Genomic DNA, 22,409 nt, shown 5'->3' on the forward strand with positions numbered 1-22,409 from the left:
TGTGTGTGTGTGCATGTATATGTATACACACAAAAGGTTTTATCTTGAAGAGCAGCAACAGATCATGCTTAAAAAAAGTTTATTGAAAACAGAGCTATGGAAAATTTGTCAAAACAATGTATAGAGTCAGTGAGAGAATATTTGTAAAAATGAAAATTCTTAAAGGTTGTGAAAGATGTTTTTCTTCTTCTTTTTAAACATTGGTTGTAATGTCTTTGGTACTGGAAGACACAACTACACCATCCACTACTTCTGTAGTTATGGTTCTCACTCTTCTTGTTTTTGTTGAATCTAAATATAAAAACAAAGCATTTCTTAGGTGTCTAAATATAACTGATTTGGTTATTGGTTTTTATTATTGAGAAAATAGGCCTTTAGCTGTATGATGATTAACTTGACCCATGTAACTGTTATGGATGTATATTATATCATAACAGTTCATCATGATAATTAGACTGATAGAACAAGGTAGGTCTCTAGATTACAATCTGATTAGAGTTTGGCAGGGAAGTTGTATCCACCTTGAACACTCTGATTAGGTAAACACACAAAAACGTATACTTAACAGTTCTTTTTATAGTCTTTTTACAGGGTGAGGCCAACATAGAATCAAATAAAAATCAGGCAATGGGATACATCATCCAAAAATATATTATTGCTCATGACTGACGTGTGTATGATTGTAGACTGTTAGATTATTCTAGCAAAATCATTTCCTGACATATGGGCAATTAAACCGTTGTCATAATTTTTATGTTAATGTATAATTTACATTCAAAGATGTCATTGTAACCATTAAGATAAATTGAATATTATATTGATGTAAATAGTGTTTTCTAATGTATTGGAATACCATTGATAAAAATTGTCAGTGCAAACTAAATGACGCATTCAAGTGGTTATTAAGCTGTTTTGCTTTTTTTTTATTATTGAATTGATAGACTTTGAATATGAAAATAACTTACTGCATTGAATAAACCCATGCAAAGAGCTAGATTGGAATATCAATTTAAAACCAAATTAAAAAAGATGATATAGCTTAACATTTGTGAGGTGGGTGCATTTTACTTCAGTATGATTCTAACATGTGTTAATTGTATTCACCTTTAATATTTAAGTAGAAAGTGAACTTTAATGATAACTTACCTTTGGAGTCCACTGAACCAGTTGAAGACTTTACATCAGATGACAAACCTGCTAAAGACGCACTGTAGAAAAAATATTTTCTATAAGACTGTTGTCTATTATGGAATAAAATGTGTTTTGTTTATGTAATTATATAAAACATTTTTTAAATGAGGGTTGTACCCTTTAAATTCTTGGTTTTAACATCTTGTGAGAGTGTCATAGCATATTTGTCCGTTCGTGTTTTCCCTATGCCACAATTTTTAATATGATGTTAGAATTTTAACTGGTGGGCCTTCAAGAAAAGAATACATTTGAAGTGACACAGAAAATTAACAAAACAGATGCACCCAGTAAAATAATAGAGCTAAAGAACACTGTAAGACAGAGAAATATAAAAAAAATGATAGACAAATAGGAAATCATTACAGGAGAATAAACAGCAAGATAGACAGAAACTGTGTGCGAGAAAACCATGTAATAACATGAAGAGAAATGGGGAATTATATAAAACAAATGAATGACAGAACAAAAAAAAAAAATTAAAAAACGAGAACAAAAGAGCTAAATACAGAAACAGGAGGGGATGTAGAACAGAACAGCCAAGGGCAAAAGGAGAGAGGAACACTCAGAAAAAAAGCTATTGTAAAATATTTTGAATGATGAAGCCAATGATCAGTAAAAAATGAAAACATTAAATATTGTAATCAAACTGTTTTATTAATACAGCTAACATTTGTTATTGATTGGCTGAATTGAATGATGATTGATAGAGTGCCTGACATTGTAGATGGTAAACTCGTTTGGTGAAATCTTCCATCTGTTTTGGGTTTTGTTCTCTTACCCTACTTCCCCATCTAGCAACTCGCGATATTTCTGAATCTCCTTCTCCAGACGGGTCTTGATATCCAGCAGCTGATTGTACTCATCACTCTGACATTCCATATCATATCTAAGCTGGGTCAGTTGCTCTTCCACTCCAGAAATTAAGTTTTGTATCTGACTTATCTGTACACAGTATCTGCCTTCTGTTTCCGCCAGGGTAGTCTCAAGGGACTTTTTCTACAATATTAGAAAAAAGAGATATTGTTATATTTAAATAGTGTCTGGTAAAGGTGATATCTACATTGTTGCCTCAGATACATTTCCCTTTTAAAATAGTTTTCCTAATTGTTTCAAATACCTTCCAAATCCAAAGGGAAAATTAGTATAAAGGTAGTTATTTCTCTGTCTATCTCAGTGTTTCTCACTTCCATTCTTCAGGGCACACTAAGAGGACAGATTTTCAGGATTTCTTTACTAAAGAACAGGTGAAATAATCAGATGACCAGTAACCTGCTCTCACATAAGGTAATCCTAAAAATATGGTTTGTTAGTGCAAACTGTCTAGCTAGACATCCATCTGCCTGTTAATGCCAACATTTCAAAAATATTTAATCTGTGGCTTCCTCTCTGTACAGGAAGTATAATAAGAACAAATGTGTGGGACATTAACATACCACATCAGTTTAAAACATGTTATACAAACCATTGCCAGCTGGGATTGCAACTCTATCTCCAGGCTCTGAAGTGAACGCCTCAGATCACTCATCTCGGAACTGCTGGACTGAACCTGAGCTACTCCAGCTGATATCTCCTTCTGTAACGCTTTGGTCTAAAATGTAATACATTAGAAGAGTTGATGTAGTTAGATGGCTGAGCAGCACTGAAAAAGATAAGTTCTCATATCAATTGGAACTAGAGGTTTATTGTGGGGTATATAATAAATCATGGCAACATTCCTTAGGATTCTACCATAACTGTTACATTTTGAAACCCCTGTTTAATTTAAGGTTTATTAAACCCAAACATTTTCTTTTGTGACTCAGAGGATACAATTTTTAAACATTTTCCAATTTACTTCTACTATAAAATGTACTTTGTTCCTATGGTATTCTTTGTTGACAAGATATCTAGATAGGTGTCTGGAGCACTACATGGCAGGAAATAGTACTGCCATCTATTGTTCTTACAAAGGATAATATTTTTGCAAAACTGCTGCCATATATTGCTCCAGGCACCTATCTAGGTATCTCTTCAACAAAGAATACCAAGAGAATGAAGATAATTTGACAATAGAAGTAAATTAGAAAGTTGTTTAAAATCGCATGCTCTATGTGAATCGTAAAAAAAAAAAAAATGGGTTTCATGTTGCTTTACGCACTGTTGGTATATTGACTTTTTATTTAGATGTTAGTGAAGATGTTTTACCATTTTCTACTAAGCCCTGTCCCAGTTTGGCCACCCCATGGGCAAGATTTATCAAAGTGAGAATAAGAAAATTCTCACATTTGTCGTAAAAAAAACCCCTCACAAATGATATCACCATATTTATGAAAGGTTATGCGCCAATAAAGTCGCAACTTTTCATATGTGCGAACAAATTGACTCATAACCATTCGCAAGTCTTAAGTATATGCGAATAAGTTGACTGGAAATGCCTAATTCTTGTATTAATTTCTATTGGCATTTTAAAATGCCCGTAATATATTTGCAGTTCTCATATATTTATGAAAAGTGGTGCATGTAATATTCACTGCTTTTAATCTCGCCAATTTGTAGGTTGCGAGGAGTGAAAAATAAAGAGAGATGTTGTTTGTCTGGAGGGAAAATGGAAATATGTCTTTTTCTTGCTGTATCTAGGGTTAGAAATTGCCCAGAACAAGGTGCAGAACCTGAATAATAATATAATATATATTATAAAAAAGTAAAATAATTTAAGTGCAATTGAAATAAGTGTATTAAAAAGAACGAAGATGAGCTCCAAACAACGGGCAACCTTCCTTAATGAAAGAGCCAAAGAAAGTGGCAAAATAAAAATAACTTTAATATATAAGAAATAGCATTCTTTTAAACAATCACTTGATTAAAACAATAAACCATTTACCGGTGTAAAAATAAGATTGATAAATAAAGTGAAAATGACATTTTTGCAAGAAAACTAGGATTAGCCATTCGCTTGACATCGCAAAAAAGTTTTGCCCCAAAATTGTCTCTAGAATTTTGATAAATACTGGCGCCATTTTTTACTTCACACATTGATAACTATTGCGAAAATAATTGCAACTTTTTAGGCGCATTTTTTCGGGGCTTGATAAAATTTGCCCCATGTCTAATAGCACTCTCCCCTATTTATATATTTTTTTGCCACCATCTCTCTTACTCTACCTGTCAGTTTATCTGATTCTTCCTCTCCTTCCTACATAGCTACAGTCTATATATTTAGAATTTTGCAATCAACTATACCTTTTTTATTTCCTACAACCCAAGTATCTGTCTCTTCTGTTAAATCTTAGGCTCTCCCAGAATGATGAATGACAGGAACATTCCTTTTACAGTTATTTTCATATCTTCACTTTTTCCTTTTACATAGTTAGTAATATCTTTTTTAATTAAGTTTATGATTTTATTTTGCTTTTATTTTATTTAATGTATTTCATACATTATCAATATACATACTAATTGCCATAATAGTGCATATAAATGCTTTCTATCTGCCTTTCCTTATGCATTGTTAAAAAAAGATTATCGTCCAGAATGTATTATTCAGTTCTACAAAAACCCAAGTACTTTCGAATATCTTAGACAAATTTATCACTAAGCTTTTCTAACTGATTTGAATATACCTCATTGTCTGTTAAACATAGAGCTACATCCCACTAAGGGCCCAATTCTCAAAAGCACAACTTTATGGAGAAAAATAATTAGTTTATTTTACTGAGCATTATATAGTAATTGTACCTCATTTGCATAAAGACTATTTGTGAACTCCCCTTAATCAGATACACAGTACCCTGAAGGCCGTTATAATACTAGGACATCTCATAGAATCTTTCCAGACCAAAGAGTTTTAGAGAGCCTCTCCTTAAAGAGACATGAAACCCCCAAAAAATTATTTCATGATTCAGATAGAGAATACAATTTTAAACAACATTCCAATGTACTTCCATTATTTAATTTGCTTCATTCTTCAGATATCCTCTGTTGAAGAAATAGCAATGCACATAGATGAGTCAATCACAGGAGACATCTATGTGCAGCCACCAATCAGCAGCTACTGAGCTAAAGTAGATATGCCTTTAAACAAAGGACATCAAGAGAACAAAGCAAATTAAATAATAGTAGTAAATTGGAAAATTGCATGCTCTTTCTAAATCATGAAAGAAGAAATTTAGGTTGCATGTCCCTTTAAGAATTTCCATAAATACACAACCCACCAATAATAATCCATTGGTGTCATACTGTGTTTCTTTTGTGATTCTGAATGTTCCTATATAGCAGAAAATAGAAAAGTAGCAACATACCAGTCAGTATATATGTTTATGATGTACTTCAGACATATATAAAATGGTTCTGCTTTCAATCAGTATATGTTTATGATGTACTTCAGACATATATAAAATGGTTCTGCTTTCAATCAGTATATGTTTATGATGTACTTCAGACATATATAAAATGGTTCTGCTTTCAATCAGTATATGTTTATGATGTACTTCAGACATATGTAATATGGTTCTGCTTTCAATCAGTATATGGTTATGATGTACTTCAGACATATAGAATATAGTTCTGTTTTCAATCAGTATATGTTTATGATGTACTTCAGACATATATAATATAGTTTTGTTTTTAATCAGTATATGGTTATGATGTACTTCATACATATGTAATATGGTTCTGCTCTCAATCAGTATATGTTTATGATGTACTTCAGACATATGTAATATGGTTCTGCTTTCAATCAGTATATGTTTATGATGTACTTCAGACATATGTAATATGGTTCTGCTTTCAATCAGTATATGGTTATGATGTACTTCAGACATATATAATATAGTTCTGCTTTCAATCAGTATATGTTTATGATGTACTTCAGACATATATAATATAGTTTTGTTTTTAATCAGTATATGGTTATGATGTACTTCATACATATATAAAATGGTTCTGATTTCAATCATATGTTTATGATATACTTCAGACATATGTAATATAGTTCTGCTTTCAATCAGTATATGTTTGATGTAATTCATACATATGTAATATAGTTATGCTTTCAATCAGTATATGTTTATGAATGTACTTCAGACATATATAATATAGTTCTGCTTTCAATCAGTATATTTTTATATTGTTCTTCAGACATATATAATATGGTTCTGCTTTCAATCAGTATATGTTTATGATGTACTTCATACATATGTAATATGGTTCTATTTTCAATCAGTATATGTTTGATGTACTTCATACATATGTAATATGGTTCTGCTTTCAATCAGTATATGTTTGATGTACTTCATACATATGTAATATAGTTCTGCTTTCAATCAGTATATTTTTATATTGTTCTTCAGACATATATAATATGGTTCTGCTTTCAATCAGTATATGTTTATGATGTACTTCATACATATGTAATATAGTTCTGCTTTCAATCAGTATATGTTTGATGTACTTCATACATATGTAATATGGTTCTGCTTTCAATCAGTATATGTTTGATGTTCTTCATACATATGTAATATGGTTCTGCTTTCAATCAGTATATGTTTATGATGTACTTCAGACATATATAATATAGTTTTGTTTTTAATCAGTATATGGTTCTGATGTACTTCATACATATGTAATATAGTTCTGCTTTCAATCAGTATATGGTTATGATGTACTTCAGACATATGTAATATAGTTCTGCTTTCAATCAGTATATGTTTGATGTACTTCAGACATATGTAATATGGTTCTGCTTTCAATCAGTATATGTTTGATGTACTTCAGACATATGTAATATGGTTCTGCTTTCAATCAGTATATGTTTGATGTACTTCATACATATGTAATATGGTTCTGCTTTCAATCAGTATATGTTTGATGTACTTCAGACATATGTAATATGGTTCTACTTTCAATCAGTATATGTTTGATGTAATTCATACATATGTAATATAGTTCTGCTTTCAATCAGTATATGTTTATGAATGTACTTCAGACATATATAATATAGTTCTGCTTTCAATCAGTATATGGTTATGATGTACTTCAGACATATGTAATATAGTTCTGCTTTCAATCAGTATATTTTTATATTGTTCTTCAGACATATATAATATGGTTCTGCTTTCAATCAGTATATGTTTATGATGTACTTCATACATATGTAATATGGTTCTGCTTTCAATCAGTATATGTTTATGATGTACTTCATACATATGTAATATGGTTCTACTTTCAATCAGTATATGTTTGATGTACTTTATACATATGTAATATGGTTCTGCTTTCAATCAGTATATGTTTGATGTACTTCATACATATGTAATATGGTTCTGCTTTCAATCAGTATATGTTTGATGTTCTTCATACATATGTAATATAGTTCTGCTTTCAATCAGTATATGTTTGATGTTCTTCATACATATGTAATATGGTTCTGCTTTCAATCAGTATATGGTTATGATGTACTTCATACATATGTAATATAGTTCTGCTTTCAATCAGTATATGTTTGATGTACTTCAGACATATGTAATATAGTTCTGCTTTCAATCAGTATATGTTTGATGTAATTCATACATATGTAATATAGTTCTGCTTTCAATCAGTATATGTTTATGAATGTACTTCAGACATATATAATATAGTTCTGCTTTCAATCAGTATATTTTTATATTGTTCTTCAGACATATATAATATGGTTCTGCTTTCAATCAGTATATGTTTGATGTTCTTCATACATATGTAATATAGTTCTGCTTTCAATCAGTATATGTTTGATGTTCTTCATACATATGTAATATGGTTCTGCTTTCAATCAGTATATGTTTATGATGTACTTCATACATATGTAATATAGTTCTGCTTTCAATCAGTATATGTTTGATGTACTTCAGACATATGTAATATGGTTCTACTTTCAATCAGTATATGTTTGATGTAATTCATACATATGTAATATAGTTCTGCTTTCAATCAGTATATGTTTATGAATGTACTTCAGACATATATAATATAGTTCTGCTTTCAATCAGTATATTTTTATATTGTTCTTCAGACATATATAATATGGTTCTGCTTTCAATCAGTATATGTTTGATGTTCTTCATACATATGTAATATGGTTCTGCTTTCAATCAGTATATGTTTGATGTACTTCAGACATATGTAATATGGTTCTGCTTTCAATCAGTATATGGTTATGATGTACTTCATACATATGTAATATAGTTCTGCTTTCAATCAGTATATGTTTGATGTACTTCAGACATATGTAATATAGTTCTGCTTTCCATCAGTATATGGTTATGATGTACTTCATACATATGTAATATGGTTCTGCTTTCAATCAGTATATGGTTAGGATGTACTTCATACATATGTAATATAGTTCTGCTTTCAATCAGTTTATGTTTATGATGTAATTCAGACATATGTAATATAGTTCTGCTTTCAATCAGTATATGTTTATGATGTACTTCAGACATATATAATATAGTTTTATTTTTAATCAGTATATGTTTATGATGTAATTCAGACATATGTAATATAGTTCTGCTTTCAATCAGTATATGTTTATGATGTAATTCAGACATATGTAATATAGTTCTGCTTTCAATCAGTATATGTTTATGATGTACTTCAGACATATATAATATAGTTTTATTTTTAATCAGTATATGTTTATGATGTAATTCAGACATATGTAATATGGTTCTACTTTCAACTTTACAAGCCATGTGAGAATGTACTGTTTGGGGATATTTCTCTTCTATATTTACCTGTTCATTAAACCGAGCTTCAACCTCCCTTCTGTTTTTCTCTGCCAGGGTTTCATATTGCTCCCTCATGTCATTCAGCAATTTGGTCAAGTCAACTCCAGGAGCTGCATTCATCTCTACTGTTAGCTGTCCTGCAGGTCCGCCTGCCATGGCATCAATCTCCTGAATGTCAGAAGGGGAACCAGTAAATTATTATTAGTGTATTATTATTTAAATGTATCCAGAGAAATCAACAAAATGAGCATAAAGAATTCAAAAGTCTATTAAAAAGTCTTTGTTCAGATGTAGTATTTCATAATGTATATTTTTATAGTGACCTATTGGTCTAGTTACTGGAGTTTATTTTTGTTTGATGATTGATTTGTTTTTATTAAATCAATTGAATAAAAAAGGCTACAGAATGTACAGTAAATGTATGTGCCTTTTTATCATATCTTTAAATATGTGTATGTTTGCATATATGTGTATGCACGGGTGCATATGTGTATGGGTGTGTGCACGTGTAGGTTGATTAATGTATATATGTGTGTGGGTGGCTCTATGCTCATGTGAGGGTGTAAGACTTGTCTTTGTATTTGTTTTCCATTTATAAAAATGGATTATGAAGTGTTTAGAGCATCTGGGGTTTCCTAGTGGGTTCCTCCCTTCAAATTACTTTTTTTCTCCTTCATGTCCATAATGCTCACTATCTAGATTTCCTTAATTCTTCCCTACATTCCTCTTTCTCACATTGTTGCCTTTACAGGGCTATCTTACTGCTTTTTTGTGTGAGTGTGCTTGCATTGGATACCTCTTGACTAGTTCTTATTATCCATCTGTCTGTCATAAGGTAATTATGAAATGCTTATATAAGGTACATGTTTGAAAACATATGAAATTGAATATATAAAATCCATATAGGGAGTTTTGCACTTAACACAGAAAATGTTATTCTGTGTTTGTTTGTTTTATATTACTGTGGTGTAGGATGCAGTAGTTTAGCTCAGTGCATTTCTGATAGACACACCCTGCCACAACCTGTCAGGTTTTGCTCAAAAAAACACTGAACTTTGCATCCTCAAGAATTCCTTCAAGAGTGTATTCATGAACAGACAGGTCCTTTTTAAGTGCTTTGTTGCCAAGGGGAAGATAATGGTTATGTCCATCTCTAACACAGGATACATTTCTCCAAAAATGGAAAAATGAGTTTTGTAGACAGAAACACAGTGTTAATCTACCACATTTGCTGAAAATGTGTTTTATGAATGTATTTTATATATAAAGTAAACCTTTCTTACTGTTTCCCTAAACCCGATTTTGTTTACATGAATACATGATATACATATAAATATATTTTATTTTTATGTATACAGTATATTATTTTATTTGTATATTATTTTGCCTTCTACTTCTATAAATATACTTCTCTCACACTCTGGTAAATTTCATATTATATGCAGTTCCTAAAATATCTCCTGGAGGTATAAAGGTTATATACTGATTTGTTTTGTCCGCTGTCTAGGGGAAAAACAGCTTTCACTTGTTTTACAGGTTTTTCAAAGATGGAAGTCTAGTGATTGTGAATATATTTAAAACTATGGTTTTGAGGTTCAGGAAATTTCTTTATAATTTTCTTTAAAAAGTCCCTCTTTAAAATTTAATTTAGTTTGTGCCTATACTGTAAATACAGAATTACCAATGCCCTAATTTATTCATACCTCCTTATGGTTCTTCTTAAGATAAGCCAGTTCCTCAGTCAGACTCTCTATCTGCAATTCCAGATCAGACTTGGCTAGAGTCAGTTCATCCAGGACTCTACGCAGGCCATTAATGTCAGCCTCCACACTCTGACGAAGAGTTCGCTCGTTCTCATATCTGTAGATACATAAGAATTAAACTCAACACATTGCACAGCATAGAGATACGTTATTAATTAAAAGTAGCCATATTGTCTTCTTGTCACTCACTTTAGTTTGAAATCATCAGCAGCCAGCCTGGCATTATCGATCTGCAAGATGATCTTTGCATTTTCAATAGTAGCAGTGAGGATCTATCAAATAAAATCAGAACTAGTTTTATTGAAATTTGAACCATACTTGATCCATGCTATATGCAACCATGTTGCCCCACCGATACATGATTTTATATATATATATATATATATATATATATATATATATATATATATATATATATATATATATATATACTAATGGCTTTTCAGAGGGGGACAAGAGTAGGCAAATACCCAAGCATTAGTTAAGCACCCTCTTGTGTAAATTGTTTAATGACAATGAGCCACCATATTTTGAATACCATGCAGCTTATATGTACAACAAGACAATTATAGAATTTAGATTTTTTTGCTCCCTCCTCTGGAAAAAAACAAAATCTTTGGATATCCCAACATATTAAATATCACATCCTGATAAATATTTATACATTTTTGAAACACTTTTAGTAATGTATTGTTTATTTGTCAGATAAAAGTGGATCATTTTGAATGATACACTGAATTTAAATAGTTTTTTAGTCTAACATAAGGATTACAAATTTAACAAAAAATAGTTTTAGCATATTTTGAGTTTTTTTTTTTTTTAATATCATCTAGTAACATTTTGCAGATATAAAAAGCAAAACTTTTATTTGCATAGTAAAACATTTTCCAGATTGCCAATTCTTTCCAGTTTTTTCTTAATTAGTTGTTGAAGAAAATATCCTACCTTATTTCTGAGGTCTTCAATAATTTGGTAATATTTGCTGTAGTCTGTTTTTGAATCAGAGGAGCCTGGACGGAGTTTTTCATACCACTCTCGAATTTTACGTTCAAGTTCAGCATTATCGTCTTCTAAAGCTTTAACCTTACTCAGATATGAACCTAAGCGGTCATTTAGGTTCTGCATGGTTTGCTTTTCATTGGTACTCAAAAGACCTTCAAAACCCCCTCCACCAGAAGCAAAACCACCACTAAAGCCTCCACCAAAACCTCCACCAGCTCCTCCACCGGCTCCCCCACCAAAACCACCACCACCGAAACCACCAGCCCCTCCACCATAACCTCCACCAGCTGCTCCACCAAATCCACCACCATAACCACCACCAAATTCACTCCCAGCATAACCACCTTCAAAACATGCATCTGCCAAATCTAACCCATTCATCATTCCTCCTTGTCCACCAGCAAATCCCCCACCATATCCCCCTCCTCCAGCTGCACTTCCTACTCCCTGAAAAGTTTTTATAGTTTTCCTGACAGATCCCACATTGCGGGTGCCGGTAACAGAGCGTGAATATTGTGCAGCACTCATAGTGTGGCTCTCCAAATGTTGCTAGATAAGTGAATTAAGGAGAGGGCAACACTGTTAGTCTTATATACGCTTTTATACAATGTTCAAGTGGGTGTTTCTCTTTGCTTTGGAAGAGATTTCTGTTGTATAAAATCAGTATTGGATGCCCAGCATCAGTAATTTATGCATTTCTGATATGTTCCTATCTGCAAAATATTTTAGCCTCAGGTTATGTTTATTAAATCAAAAGTGGTAAATGGGTGGGGTGACATTAGGCCATCATTATATTGTCTTTAATCTGCCTAGGCTTTTCTCAACCTGCCCAAGCAGATTAAATATGCTTTATTCAATTTCACTTGAACTCAAAATAGAAGAATTTTGGCTTGCAGAAGAAAGAAATCTCAGATTAAGTTTATCTGTGAAGTCTTTTTTTTACCATTTATATAAATATTTTTTATATAAAAAAATGTATTGCATAATTTAGCAATATATAGCACACTATTTATTTCCCAATTTCATACACTATGGCATTTATGTTGTACTATATAAAAAATTATGGTCCCGATACCCTATTACAGGCTATTCACTTTAAAACTTAAGTGCCACAAAGGATTAACATTTGAAATGCTGATGCATTTTTAGCATAAATAAAAAAGAAGAGATAGGGGCCGAATTATCATTGTGCGGACGGAAATGATCCGCTGTAGCAGATCATGTCCGCCACACATCAATAAAAAATGCTTGTGCAATACCGCCCCTTGCAGAAATGCTGATGCATTTTTAGCATAAATAAAAAAGAAGAGATAGGGGCCGAATTATCATTGTGCGGACGGAAATGATCCGCTGTAGCGGATCATGTCCGCCACACATCGATAAAAAATGCTTGTGCAATACCGCCCCTTGCAGATTTGCGGCCAATCGGCAGCTAGCGGGGGTGTCAATCAACCCGATCGTATCCGATCGGGCTGATTGCTGTCCTCCGTTTCAGAGGTGGCGGATGAGTTGAGAATCAGCATGGAAACAGCAGCATATGGCTGCATTTGGGGGATTATAAATAGGCCCCAAAAGAGTGATTAGATACTTTAGTGAGTAAAAGTGTCCTATCTGGGATACACTATAGAGACAAGTCTTTAATATAATTTATCCATTCCCTGAAGCAAATCTAATGAGCCACACTTGTTAACTTATGTAACACAAGAAATGTTGCTTATTTATTGGCCTGATCCGGTTAAAACACCCAGCACTAATAGAGAGACAGACAGACTTACACTAACTGGATCAACTCCACAACACTAACACACTCATTTACAATGCAGCATTTCATATACTGTAAAATATTGCTGTTCACACGGTTGCCCATTCTAAGGTGTGGGGAATTAAGGTTTTTTTTTAACTTATGCTCAGATTGTGAAACCTTTGTGTCTGAACCATGAAGGCAAGTTATGCAATAAATAGTTAAGCAACTTTATATTGCAACAGTATTCTTCAACTACTACTATGTCTCAACTCTTTTGCAGCACACAAAGTACTCACCCATTTAAAGGGACACTTTACTATAAAATTTGTTTCCCCTTATGTTCCAAATTACTTGTTATACTTTCTGCTTTTCTTTCCCTCATACTCCCCACTTGGAGATTAATCAGTGCAATTTTCTCCTATTCACATAACTTTGTATCCTAATTCACGTAGCTATTTCAAATAACAAATTATAGGGACAGTATACACCAATTTTCATATAACTGCATGTAACAGACATTACTATAAAGAAGAATATGATTAGATACTGATCCCAAAAAATATATAAAACCTTAATTTCCAGTTTAGCATTGTTAATGAGGTAAGTCTGGGACACCCACTAAAAGGGTTGGGTAAACAAAATTAGCAGACACTCCCCATCTCTCCCCTTCCCTACATATGAAAAGACAGATAACATAAGCAGTAGTCTGTAAATGCGTGTATACATCTGACACTGTGGGGCTTGGTTAGGAGTCTGAAAATCAGCACAATGTTATTAAAAAATAAGCAAAACTATACATTTTTATAAAAACACTACCAGATGGGCTACATAAATAGATCCTCTACAAAATATTTATGCAAAGAAACATCTAGTGTACAATGTCCCTTTAAGCTCAGGTAGCTGTTTGAAAACAATTAAATACACTCCAGGGGCAAGATTACATGTGTGGCGTCGCCAGCAAAAGCCGGCGACGCAGTTTTTTAATGCGGTTTTGGTATCACAAATACGGCACCGCATATAAATGCGGCACGTATATTTCACCCGTCTCCCGCAATTTTTACTCCCATAAGCTAACATAGAACCGTGTCGCAAATCGGTATCACATATTCAGTGCAAGGACATTTTACTCCATTTTTACATGCCCAATATCTATCTACCTGTCAACCGCAATGCCCCACCACAATAACTAATAAAGTATATTAACCCCTAATCAAAAATAAAAAATTTAAACCTAATCCCTATGAAAATAAAAAAGCCCGCCTAAAATAAAATTGAAAGAAATAAGTTAAGTGTTGCGCTGGTAGACATCTTTGCACATACTGTATACAGCTCTGCTCCAAAAAACAGAAAGAAGTACAAATGCTGAAAAAATAAAAATAGTATATGTGCGTTAGCAGCTACAGGTTGGGGGTGACTGCTAATGTAATATGAGAACAGGATAAAGAGATCTGGTAGTGTATATATAATAATAATAATAATAATATTTATTACACCTCAAATAAACCAAAAAATATGTTCAAATATTAATAAATGACCCTGTCAATTAAAACCCTTATAAAACAGAGAAACTGAATATAGTAAAACCCTTACAGCTAGATTACAAGTCTGTGCGTTTGACTTTTAACGCTAAAAATATGGTATTTTCAGCATTAAAACAGCAACACAGCCATCACGAGTCTTGACGGTATAGGTGTACCGCAAGCCTTTTAGCCTGTAACGCAGCGCTAGTACCGCACTCTTAAACATGACGTTTTTTAATGGGCTTCCCATAGAGCTGACATTACGAGTTTTGCGTTCTGGCTAAAACTGCGTTACAGCCTAAAACGACAAGATCCGTAACGTTATCTAAAACAGTAGTTATGAGTTTTACGCTACAAAACTGTAGCATAAAACTCATAACTAAACTGCTACAAAGTACACTAAACACCCATAAACTACCTATTAACCCCTAAACCGAGGCCCTCTCGCATCGCAAACACTATATTAAGTTTATTAACCCCTAAGCTGCCGTCCGCCCCCACTATACTTAACTTAAGTAATTAAGCCCTACACCGCCGCTACTACAATAAACCTATTAACCCCTAAACCGCAAGCCCCCACAACAAAATATATTAAAATAAACTATTAACTCCTAAACCAAAATCCCCCCACATTGCAATAAACTAAATCAAACTAGTAACCCCTAAACCTAACGCCCCCTAACTTTAGATTAAAATTACAATTTCCCTACCTTTAATTAAATTAAAACTTACCTGTCAAATTAAAAAAACTAAGTTTAAGCTAACAATTAAACTAATATAATTATTAAACTAAAATTAAACTAACTACCAATTAAATTAAACTAAACTACACATTAAAAAAATCCTAACACTTCTCTAAATATTACAAACTATCTAATTATAAAAAATAAAAAAGACTGTTACAAAAAATAACAAACACTAAATAACGAAAAATAACAAACAAAATTATCAAAAATAAAGAAAGACACCTAATCGAATTGCCCTATCAAAATAAAAAAGCCCACCCAAAATAAAAAAACCTAGCCTACAATAAACTACCAATAGCCCTTAAAAGGGCCTTTTGTAGGGCATTGCCCTAAGTTAAACAGTTCTTTTACCCGTAAAAAAAATACAAAGACCCCAACAGTAAAACCCACCACCCAACAAACCCCCCCCCCCCAAAAAAAAACCTAACTCTAAAAAAAACCTAAGCTACCCATTGCCCTGAAAAGGACATTTGGATTGGCATTTAGCTCTTTTGCTGCCCAAACCCTAAACTAAAAAAAAAACACAACCCAAAAAACCCTTAAAAAACCCTATCGCTAACCCCCTACGATCCACTTACAGTTTTTTAAGTACCGCTTGAACAATCTTCATTCAGGCGGCGAGGAGTCCTCATCCAGGCGGCCTCTTAAATCTTCATCCCGGCGGCAAAGTCCTCATCTAAGCGGCAAGAAGTCTTCATCCAGGCGGCCTGTTCAATCTTCATCCAGGCAGCATCTTCTATCTTGATCCCCGCGGTGAGGAGCGGATCCATCCTGAAGATATCCGGCGTTGAGCATCCTCTTCATACGGTCGCAGCCGTACACTGAATCTTCAATCCAAGGTACGCGATTCAAGATGGCGTCCCTTGAATTCCTATTTGCTAAAAAGTTTCATTCATCATCCAATAGAATGAGAGCTGCTTAAATCCTTTTGGCTGATTTGAACAGCCAATATGATTTTAGCAGCTCTTATTCCTATTGGCTGATTGAAAATTTTCAGCCAATAGAAATGCAAGGGACACCATCTTGAATCTCGTTCCTTGCATTGAAGATTCAGTGTACGGTGGCGACCATATGAAGAGGATGCTCCGCGCCGGATGTCTTCAGGATGGACTCGCTCGGCACCGCAGGGATCAAGATAGAAGATGCCGCCTGGATGAAGATTGAAGAGGCCGCCTGGATGAAGACTTCTCGCCGCTTGGATGAGGACTTTGCCGCTGGGAAGAAGCTTTAAGAGGCCTTCTGGATGAAGACTTCTTGCCCGCTTGGATGAAGATCGTTCAAGCGGGACTTCAAAAACTGTAAGTGGATCGTCGGGGGTTAGTGTTAGGCGTTTTTAAAGTTTTTTTTTTTAGTGTTTTTTTTTTAGATTAGGGTTTCGGCAGCAAAAGAGCTAAATGCCCTTTAAAGGGCAATGCCCATCCAAATGCCCTTTTCAGGGCAATGGTTAGCTTAGGTTTTTTAGATAGTTTTTTTTTAGCAGCTCTTATTCCTATTGGCTGATTGAAAATTTTCAGCCAATAGAAATGCAAGGGACACCATCTTGAATCTCGTTCCTTGCATTGAAGATTCAGTGTACGGTGGCGACCATATGAAGAGGATGCTCCGCGCCGGATGTCTTCAGGATGGACTCGCTCGGCACCGCAGGGATCAAGATAGAAGATGCCGCCTGGATGAAGATTGAAGAGGCCGCCTGGATGAAGACTTCTCGCCGCTTGGATGAGGACTTTGCCGCTGGGAAGAAGCTTTAAGAGGCCTTCTGGATGAAGACTTCTTGCCCGCCTGGATGAAGATCGTTCAAGCGGGACTTCAAAAACTGTAAGTGGATCGTCGGGGGTTAGTGTTAGGCGTTTTTAAAGTTTTTTTTTTTAGTGTTTTTTTTTTAGATTAGGGTTTCGGCAGCAAAAGAGCTAAATGCCCTTTAAAGGGCAATGCCCATCCAAATGCCCTTTTCAGGGCAATGGTTAGCTTAGGTTTTTTAGATAGTTTTTTTTATTTTGTGGGTTTGGGGGATTGGGGGTTTGTAATTTTTGTATTTTTTTTTTTTTACAGATAAAAGAGCTGGTTAACTTAGGGCAATGCCATTGGTAGTTTATTCTAGATTAAGTTTTTTATTTTGGGGTGTTTTTTTTTAATGGGTATTAGAATAGGCATAATTTTTATTATTTTTGATAATTTGTTTGTTGTTTTGTGTAATGTATTTTTTGTTTTGGGGTGGGTTTTTATTTTTAGATTAGGGCTTGGGCAGCAAAAAAGAGCTATATGCCCTTTTAAAGGCAACGCCCATACAAATGCCCTTTTCAGGGCAATGGGTAGATTAGGTTTCACTTTATTTTGATTTTGTGGGTTTGGGGAGTGGGGGTTTGTATACTGTTAGGGGGTGTTTGTTCTTTGTAGCAAAATAGTTGTTAACTTTAGGGCAATGCCCTACAGAAGGCCCTTTTATGGGCTCCCAAAAGGCCCTTTTAAGGGCCCTTGGTAGTTTATTCTAGATTAGGCTTTTTTATTTTGGGGTGTTTTTTTTTTAAAGGGTATTAGAATAGGAATCATTTTTATTTTTTTGGATAATGTTTTTTTTTGTAATGGTAGTTTTTTTATTTTTTGTGACTTTAGTGTTTTTTTACTTTTTGTAATTTTAGGTTTTAGTGTAAGGTAGCTTAGGATTTATTTCACAGGTAAGTTTGTATTTATTTTAACTAGGTAGTTAGTAAATAGTTAATAACTATTTACTAACTAGTCTACCTAGTTAAAATGAATACAAACTTACCTGTGAAATAAAAATAAAACCTAAGCTAACTACAATATAACTATTAGTTATATTGTAGCTAGCTTAGGTTTTATTTCACAGGTAAGTTTGTATTTAGTTTTAAATAGGTATTATTTAGTTAATAATTGTAACTTTAATTTAGCTCTATTGTAATTATGTTAAAGTTAGGGGGTGTTAGAGTTAGGTTTAGGGGTAGGTGTACGGGTTAATAGTTTAATTTAGATTTTTGCAATGTGGGGGGCTGGCGGTTTAGGGGTTAATAGATTTATTTAGTGGTAGTGATGTGGGAGGGACAGAAAACCCAAAACATTTCTTTCAGGATTCAGAGAGAGAATGCAAAATTAAACAACTTCCCAATTGACTTCTATTATTTAATTTGCTTCATTCTCTTGTAATCATTTGTTGAAAATCAAATCTAGGTAGGTTCAGGAGCTGGGAGCTAGCTGCTGATTAGATTACAGATGTGTTCAGCTATAAAGGATAACAGGAAAATGAAACAATATTGATAATAGAAGTAAATTATAAAGTTGTTTTAAATTGCATGGTCTTCTGAATTATGAAAGAAAAAAATTTGGTTTTCATACCCCTTTAACTGAATAAATTGATGGAAAAAGCTTACATCTCTTGAGCTGGCCCTTTGCTCTCCTCTCTATATAGATATATCTAGCTAAATATATATTTTTTAAAGGAATAGTCTATTCTAAATTAAACTTTCATGATTCAGATAAAGGCCTCTATTTATCAAGCTTTCAACCGCAAATACGCTGGAATTCCGCAGCATATTTGTGGCGAGCTTGATTCGCCTTAGTTATTAAACCCTACAGACCGGCAAAAGTAGAATTTAGTGATGTAACATACGATCCGCTGGACTCAGTCTGACACAGATCAAGGATTACGTCACTACAGATGTTCCGAACACAAGTTTGGCACTATCTGACTACATTTGCTAGTTATCAAATAACTAGCAGGTACGCTCTGCACTTTTCTGGCACAGCGTACCTGGTTTTCAATCAGCCGCCCTGGAGGCGGCGGATGCCATAGGAAACAATGGGAGTCGGAAAGCAGCGAAAGCTTATGTTTGCTGCTGCCCGATATCCCATTGATTTCTATGGTATCGTCTACACCTAACACCCTAACATGTACCCTGAGTCTAAACACCCCTAATCTCCTGCCCCTGCCGCCACTTACATTATACTTATTAACCCCTAAACCGCCGCTCCCGGACCCCACCGCAACTAAAGTGTTTAACCCCTAAATCCCTGCCACCACCTACATTATATGTATTAACTGGTCCACCTTCCATTATATTTATTAACCCCTAATCTGCCATCCCCCAACGTTGCTGCCACTATATTAAATTTACTAACCCCTAAACCTAAGTCTAACCCTAACACCCCCTAACTTAAATATAATTTAAATAAATCTAAATAAATATTACTATCATTAAATAAATTATACCTATTTAAAACTAAATACTTACCTATAAAATAAACCCTAAGGCCTAGATTTGGAGTTCGGCGGTAAAAGGGCTGTTAACGCTCCGCGGGCTTTTTTCTGGCCGCACCATAAAATTAACTCTGGTATCGAGAGTTCAAAAAAATGCTGCGTTAGGCTCCAAAAAAGGAGCGTAGAGCATTTTTACCGCAAATGCAACTCTCGATACCAGAGTTGCTTACGGACGCGGCCGGCCTCAAAAACGTGCTCGTGCACGATTCCCCCATAGGAAACAATGGGGCTGTTTGAGCTGAAAAAAAACCTAACACCTGCAAAAAAGCAGCGTTCAGCTCCTAACGCAGCCCCATTGTTTCCTATGGGGAAACACTTCCTACGTCTGCACCTAACACTCTAACATGTACCCCGAGTCTAAACACCCCTAACCTTACACTTATTAACCCCTAATCTGCCGCCCCCGCTATCGCTGACCCCTGCATATTTTTTTAAACCCCTAATCTGCCGCTCCGTAAACCGCCGCCACCTACGTTATCCCTATGTACCCCTAATCTGCTACCCCTAACACCGCCGACCCCTATATTATATTTATTAACCCCTAACCTGCCCCCCACAACGTCGCCGACACCTGCCTACACTTATTAACCCCTAATCTGCCGAGCGGACCTGAGCGCTACTATAATAAAGTTATTAACCCCTAATCCGCCTCACTAACCCTATCATAAATAGTATTAACCCCTAATCTGCCCTCCCTAACATCGCCGACACCTAACTTCAATTATTAACCCCTAATCTTCCGATCGGAGCTCACCGCTATTCTAATAAATGGATTAACCCCTAAAGCTAAGTCTAACCCTAACACTAACACCCCCCTAAGTTAAATATAATATTTATCTAACGAAATAAATTAACTCTTATTAAATAACTTATTTCTATTTAAAGCTAAATACTTACCTGTAAAATAAACCCTAATATAGCTACAATATAAATTATAATTATATTATAGCTATTTTAGGATTAATATTTATTTTACAGGCAACTTTGTAATTATTTTAACCAGGTACAATAGCTATTAAATAGTTAAGAACTATTTAATAGTTACCTAGTTAAAATAATAACAAATTTACCTGTAAAATAAATCCTAACCTAAGTTATAATTAAACCTAACACTACCCTATCAATAAAATAATTAAATAAACTACCTACAATTACCTACAATTAACCTAACACTACACTATCAATAAATTAATTAAACACAATTCCTACAAATAAATACAATTAAATAAACTAGCTAAAGTACAAAAAATAAAAAAGAACTAAGTTACAGAAAATAAAAAAATATTTACAAACATAAGAAAAATATTACAACAATTTTAAACTAATTACACCTACTCTAAGCCCCCTAATAAAATAACAAAGCCCCCCAAAATAAAAAATTCCCTACCCTATTCTAAATTAAAAAAGTTACAAGCTCTTTTACCTTACCAGCCCTGAACAGGGCCCTTTGCGGGGCATGCCCCAAGAATTTCAGCTCTTTTGCCTGTAAAAAAAAACATACAATACCCCCCCCCCCAACATTACAACCCACCACCCACATACCCCTAATCTAACCCAAACCCCCTTAAAGAAACCTAACACTAAGCCCCTGAAGATCTTCCTACCTTGTCTTCACCATACCAGGTTCACCAATCCGTCCTGGCTCCAACATCTTCATCCAACCCAAGCGGGGGTTGGCGATCCATAATCCGGTCCAGAAGAGGCTCCAAAGTCTTCCTCCTATCCGGCAAGAAGAGGACATCCGGACCGGCAAACATCTTCTCCAAGCGGCATCTTCGATCTTCTTCCATCCGGAGCGAAGCGGCAGGATCCTGAAGACATCCAGCGCGGAACATCCATCCGGACCGACGACTGAACGACGAATGACTGTTCCTTTAAGGGACGTCATCCAAGATGGCGTCCCTCGAATTCCGATTGGCTGATAGGATTCTATCAGCCAATCGGAATTAAGGTAGGAATTTTCTGATTGGCTGATGGAATCAGCCAATCAGAATCTAGTTCAATCCGATTGGCCGATCCAATCAGCCAATCAGATTGAGCTCGCATTCTATTGGCTGATCGGAACAGCCAATAGAATGCGAGCTCAATCTGATTGGCTGATTGGATCAGCCAATCGGATTGAACTTGATTCTGATTGGCTGATTCCATCAGCCAATCAGAAAATTCCTACCTTAATTCCGATTGGCTGATAGAATCCTATCAGCCAATCGGAATTCGAGGGACGCCATCTTGGATGACGTCCCTTAAAGGAACAGTCATTCGTCGTTCAGTCGTCGGTCCGGATGGATGTTCCGCGCTGGATGTCTTCAGGATCCTGCCGCTTCGCTCCGGATGGAAGAAGATCGAAGATGCCGCTTGGAGAAGATGTTTGCCGGTCCGGATGTCCTCTTCTTGCCGGATAGGAGGAAGACTTTGGAGCCACTTCTGGACC

General features: G+C 34.6%; 1 protein-coding gene across 1 annotated transcript; it reads right to left on the minus strand.

Annotated features, from left to right (window-relative positions):
• Positions 1–62: 62 nt before the first annotated feature.
• On the minus strand, positions 63–12,278 carry LOC128645523 (keratin, type I cytoskeletal 47 kDa-like). The gene is made up of 8 exons (XM_053698559.1): positions 11,642–12,278; positions 10,886–10,968; positions 10,637–10,793; positions 8,940–9,101; positions 2,654–2,779; positions 1,970–2,187; positions 1,147–1,208; positions 63–291 (listed from the first exon to the last, which is right to left on the minus strand). The coding sequence occupies exons 1-8, from the start codon at positions 12,224–12,226 to the stop codon at positions 194–196; spliced, it is 1,491 nt and encodes a 496-aa protein (XP_053554534.1). The 5' UTR covers positions 12,227–12,278; the 3' UTR covers positions 63–193.
• Positions 12,279–22,409: the final 10,131 nt, after the last annotated feature.

Source organism: Bombina bombina, chromosome 1, assembly GCF_027579735.1.
Source record: "Bombina bombina isolate aBomBom1 chromosome 1, aBomBom1.pri, whole genome shotgun sequence".
Lineage (NCBI taxonomy): Eukaryota > Metazoa > Chordata > Amphibia > Anura > Bombinatoridae > Bombina > Bombina bombina.

Excerpts from the sequence above, each read along its gene's own strand:
- LOC128645523 (XM_053698559.1), bottom strand. The coding sequence starts at position 12,226 with ATGAGTGCTGCACAATATTCACGCTCTGTTACCGGCACCCGCAATGTG. Across the intron at positions 10,969-11,641 it reads TTGAAGACCTCAGAAATAAG|ATCCTCACTGCTACTATTGA; the intron begins GTAGGATATTTT and ends TTTATTTGATAG. Across the intron at positions 10,794-10,885 it reads GCTGATGATTTCAAACTAAA|ATATGAGAACGAGCGAACTC; the intron begins GTGAGTGACAAG and ends ATGTATCTACAG.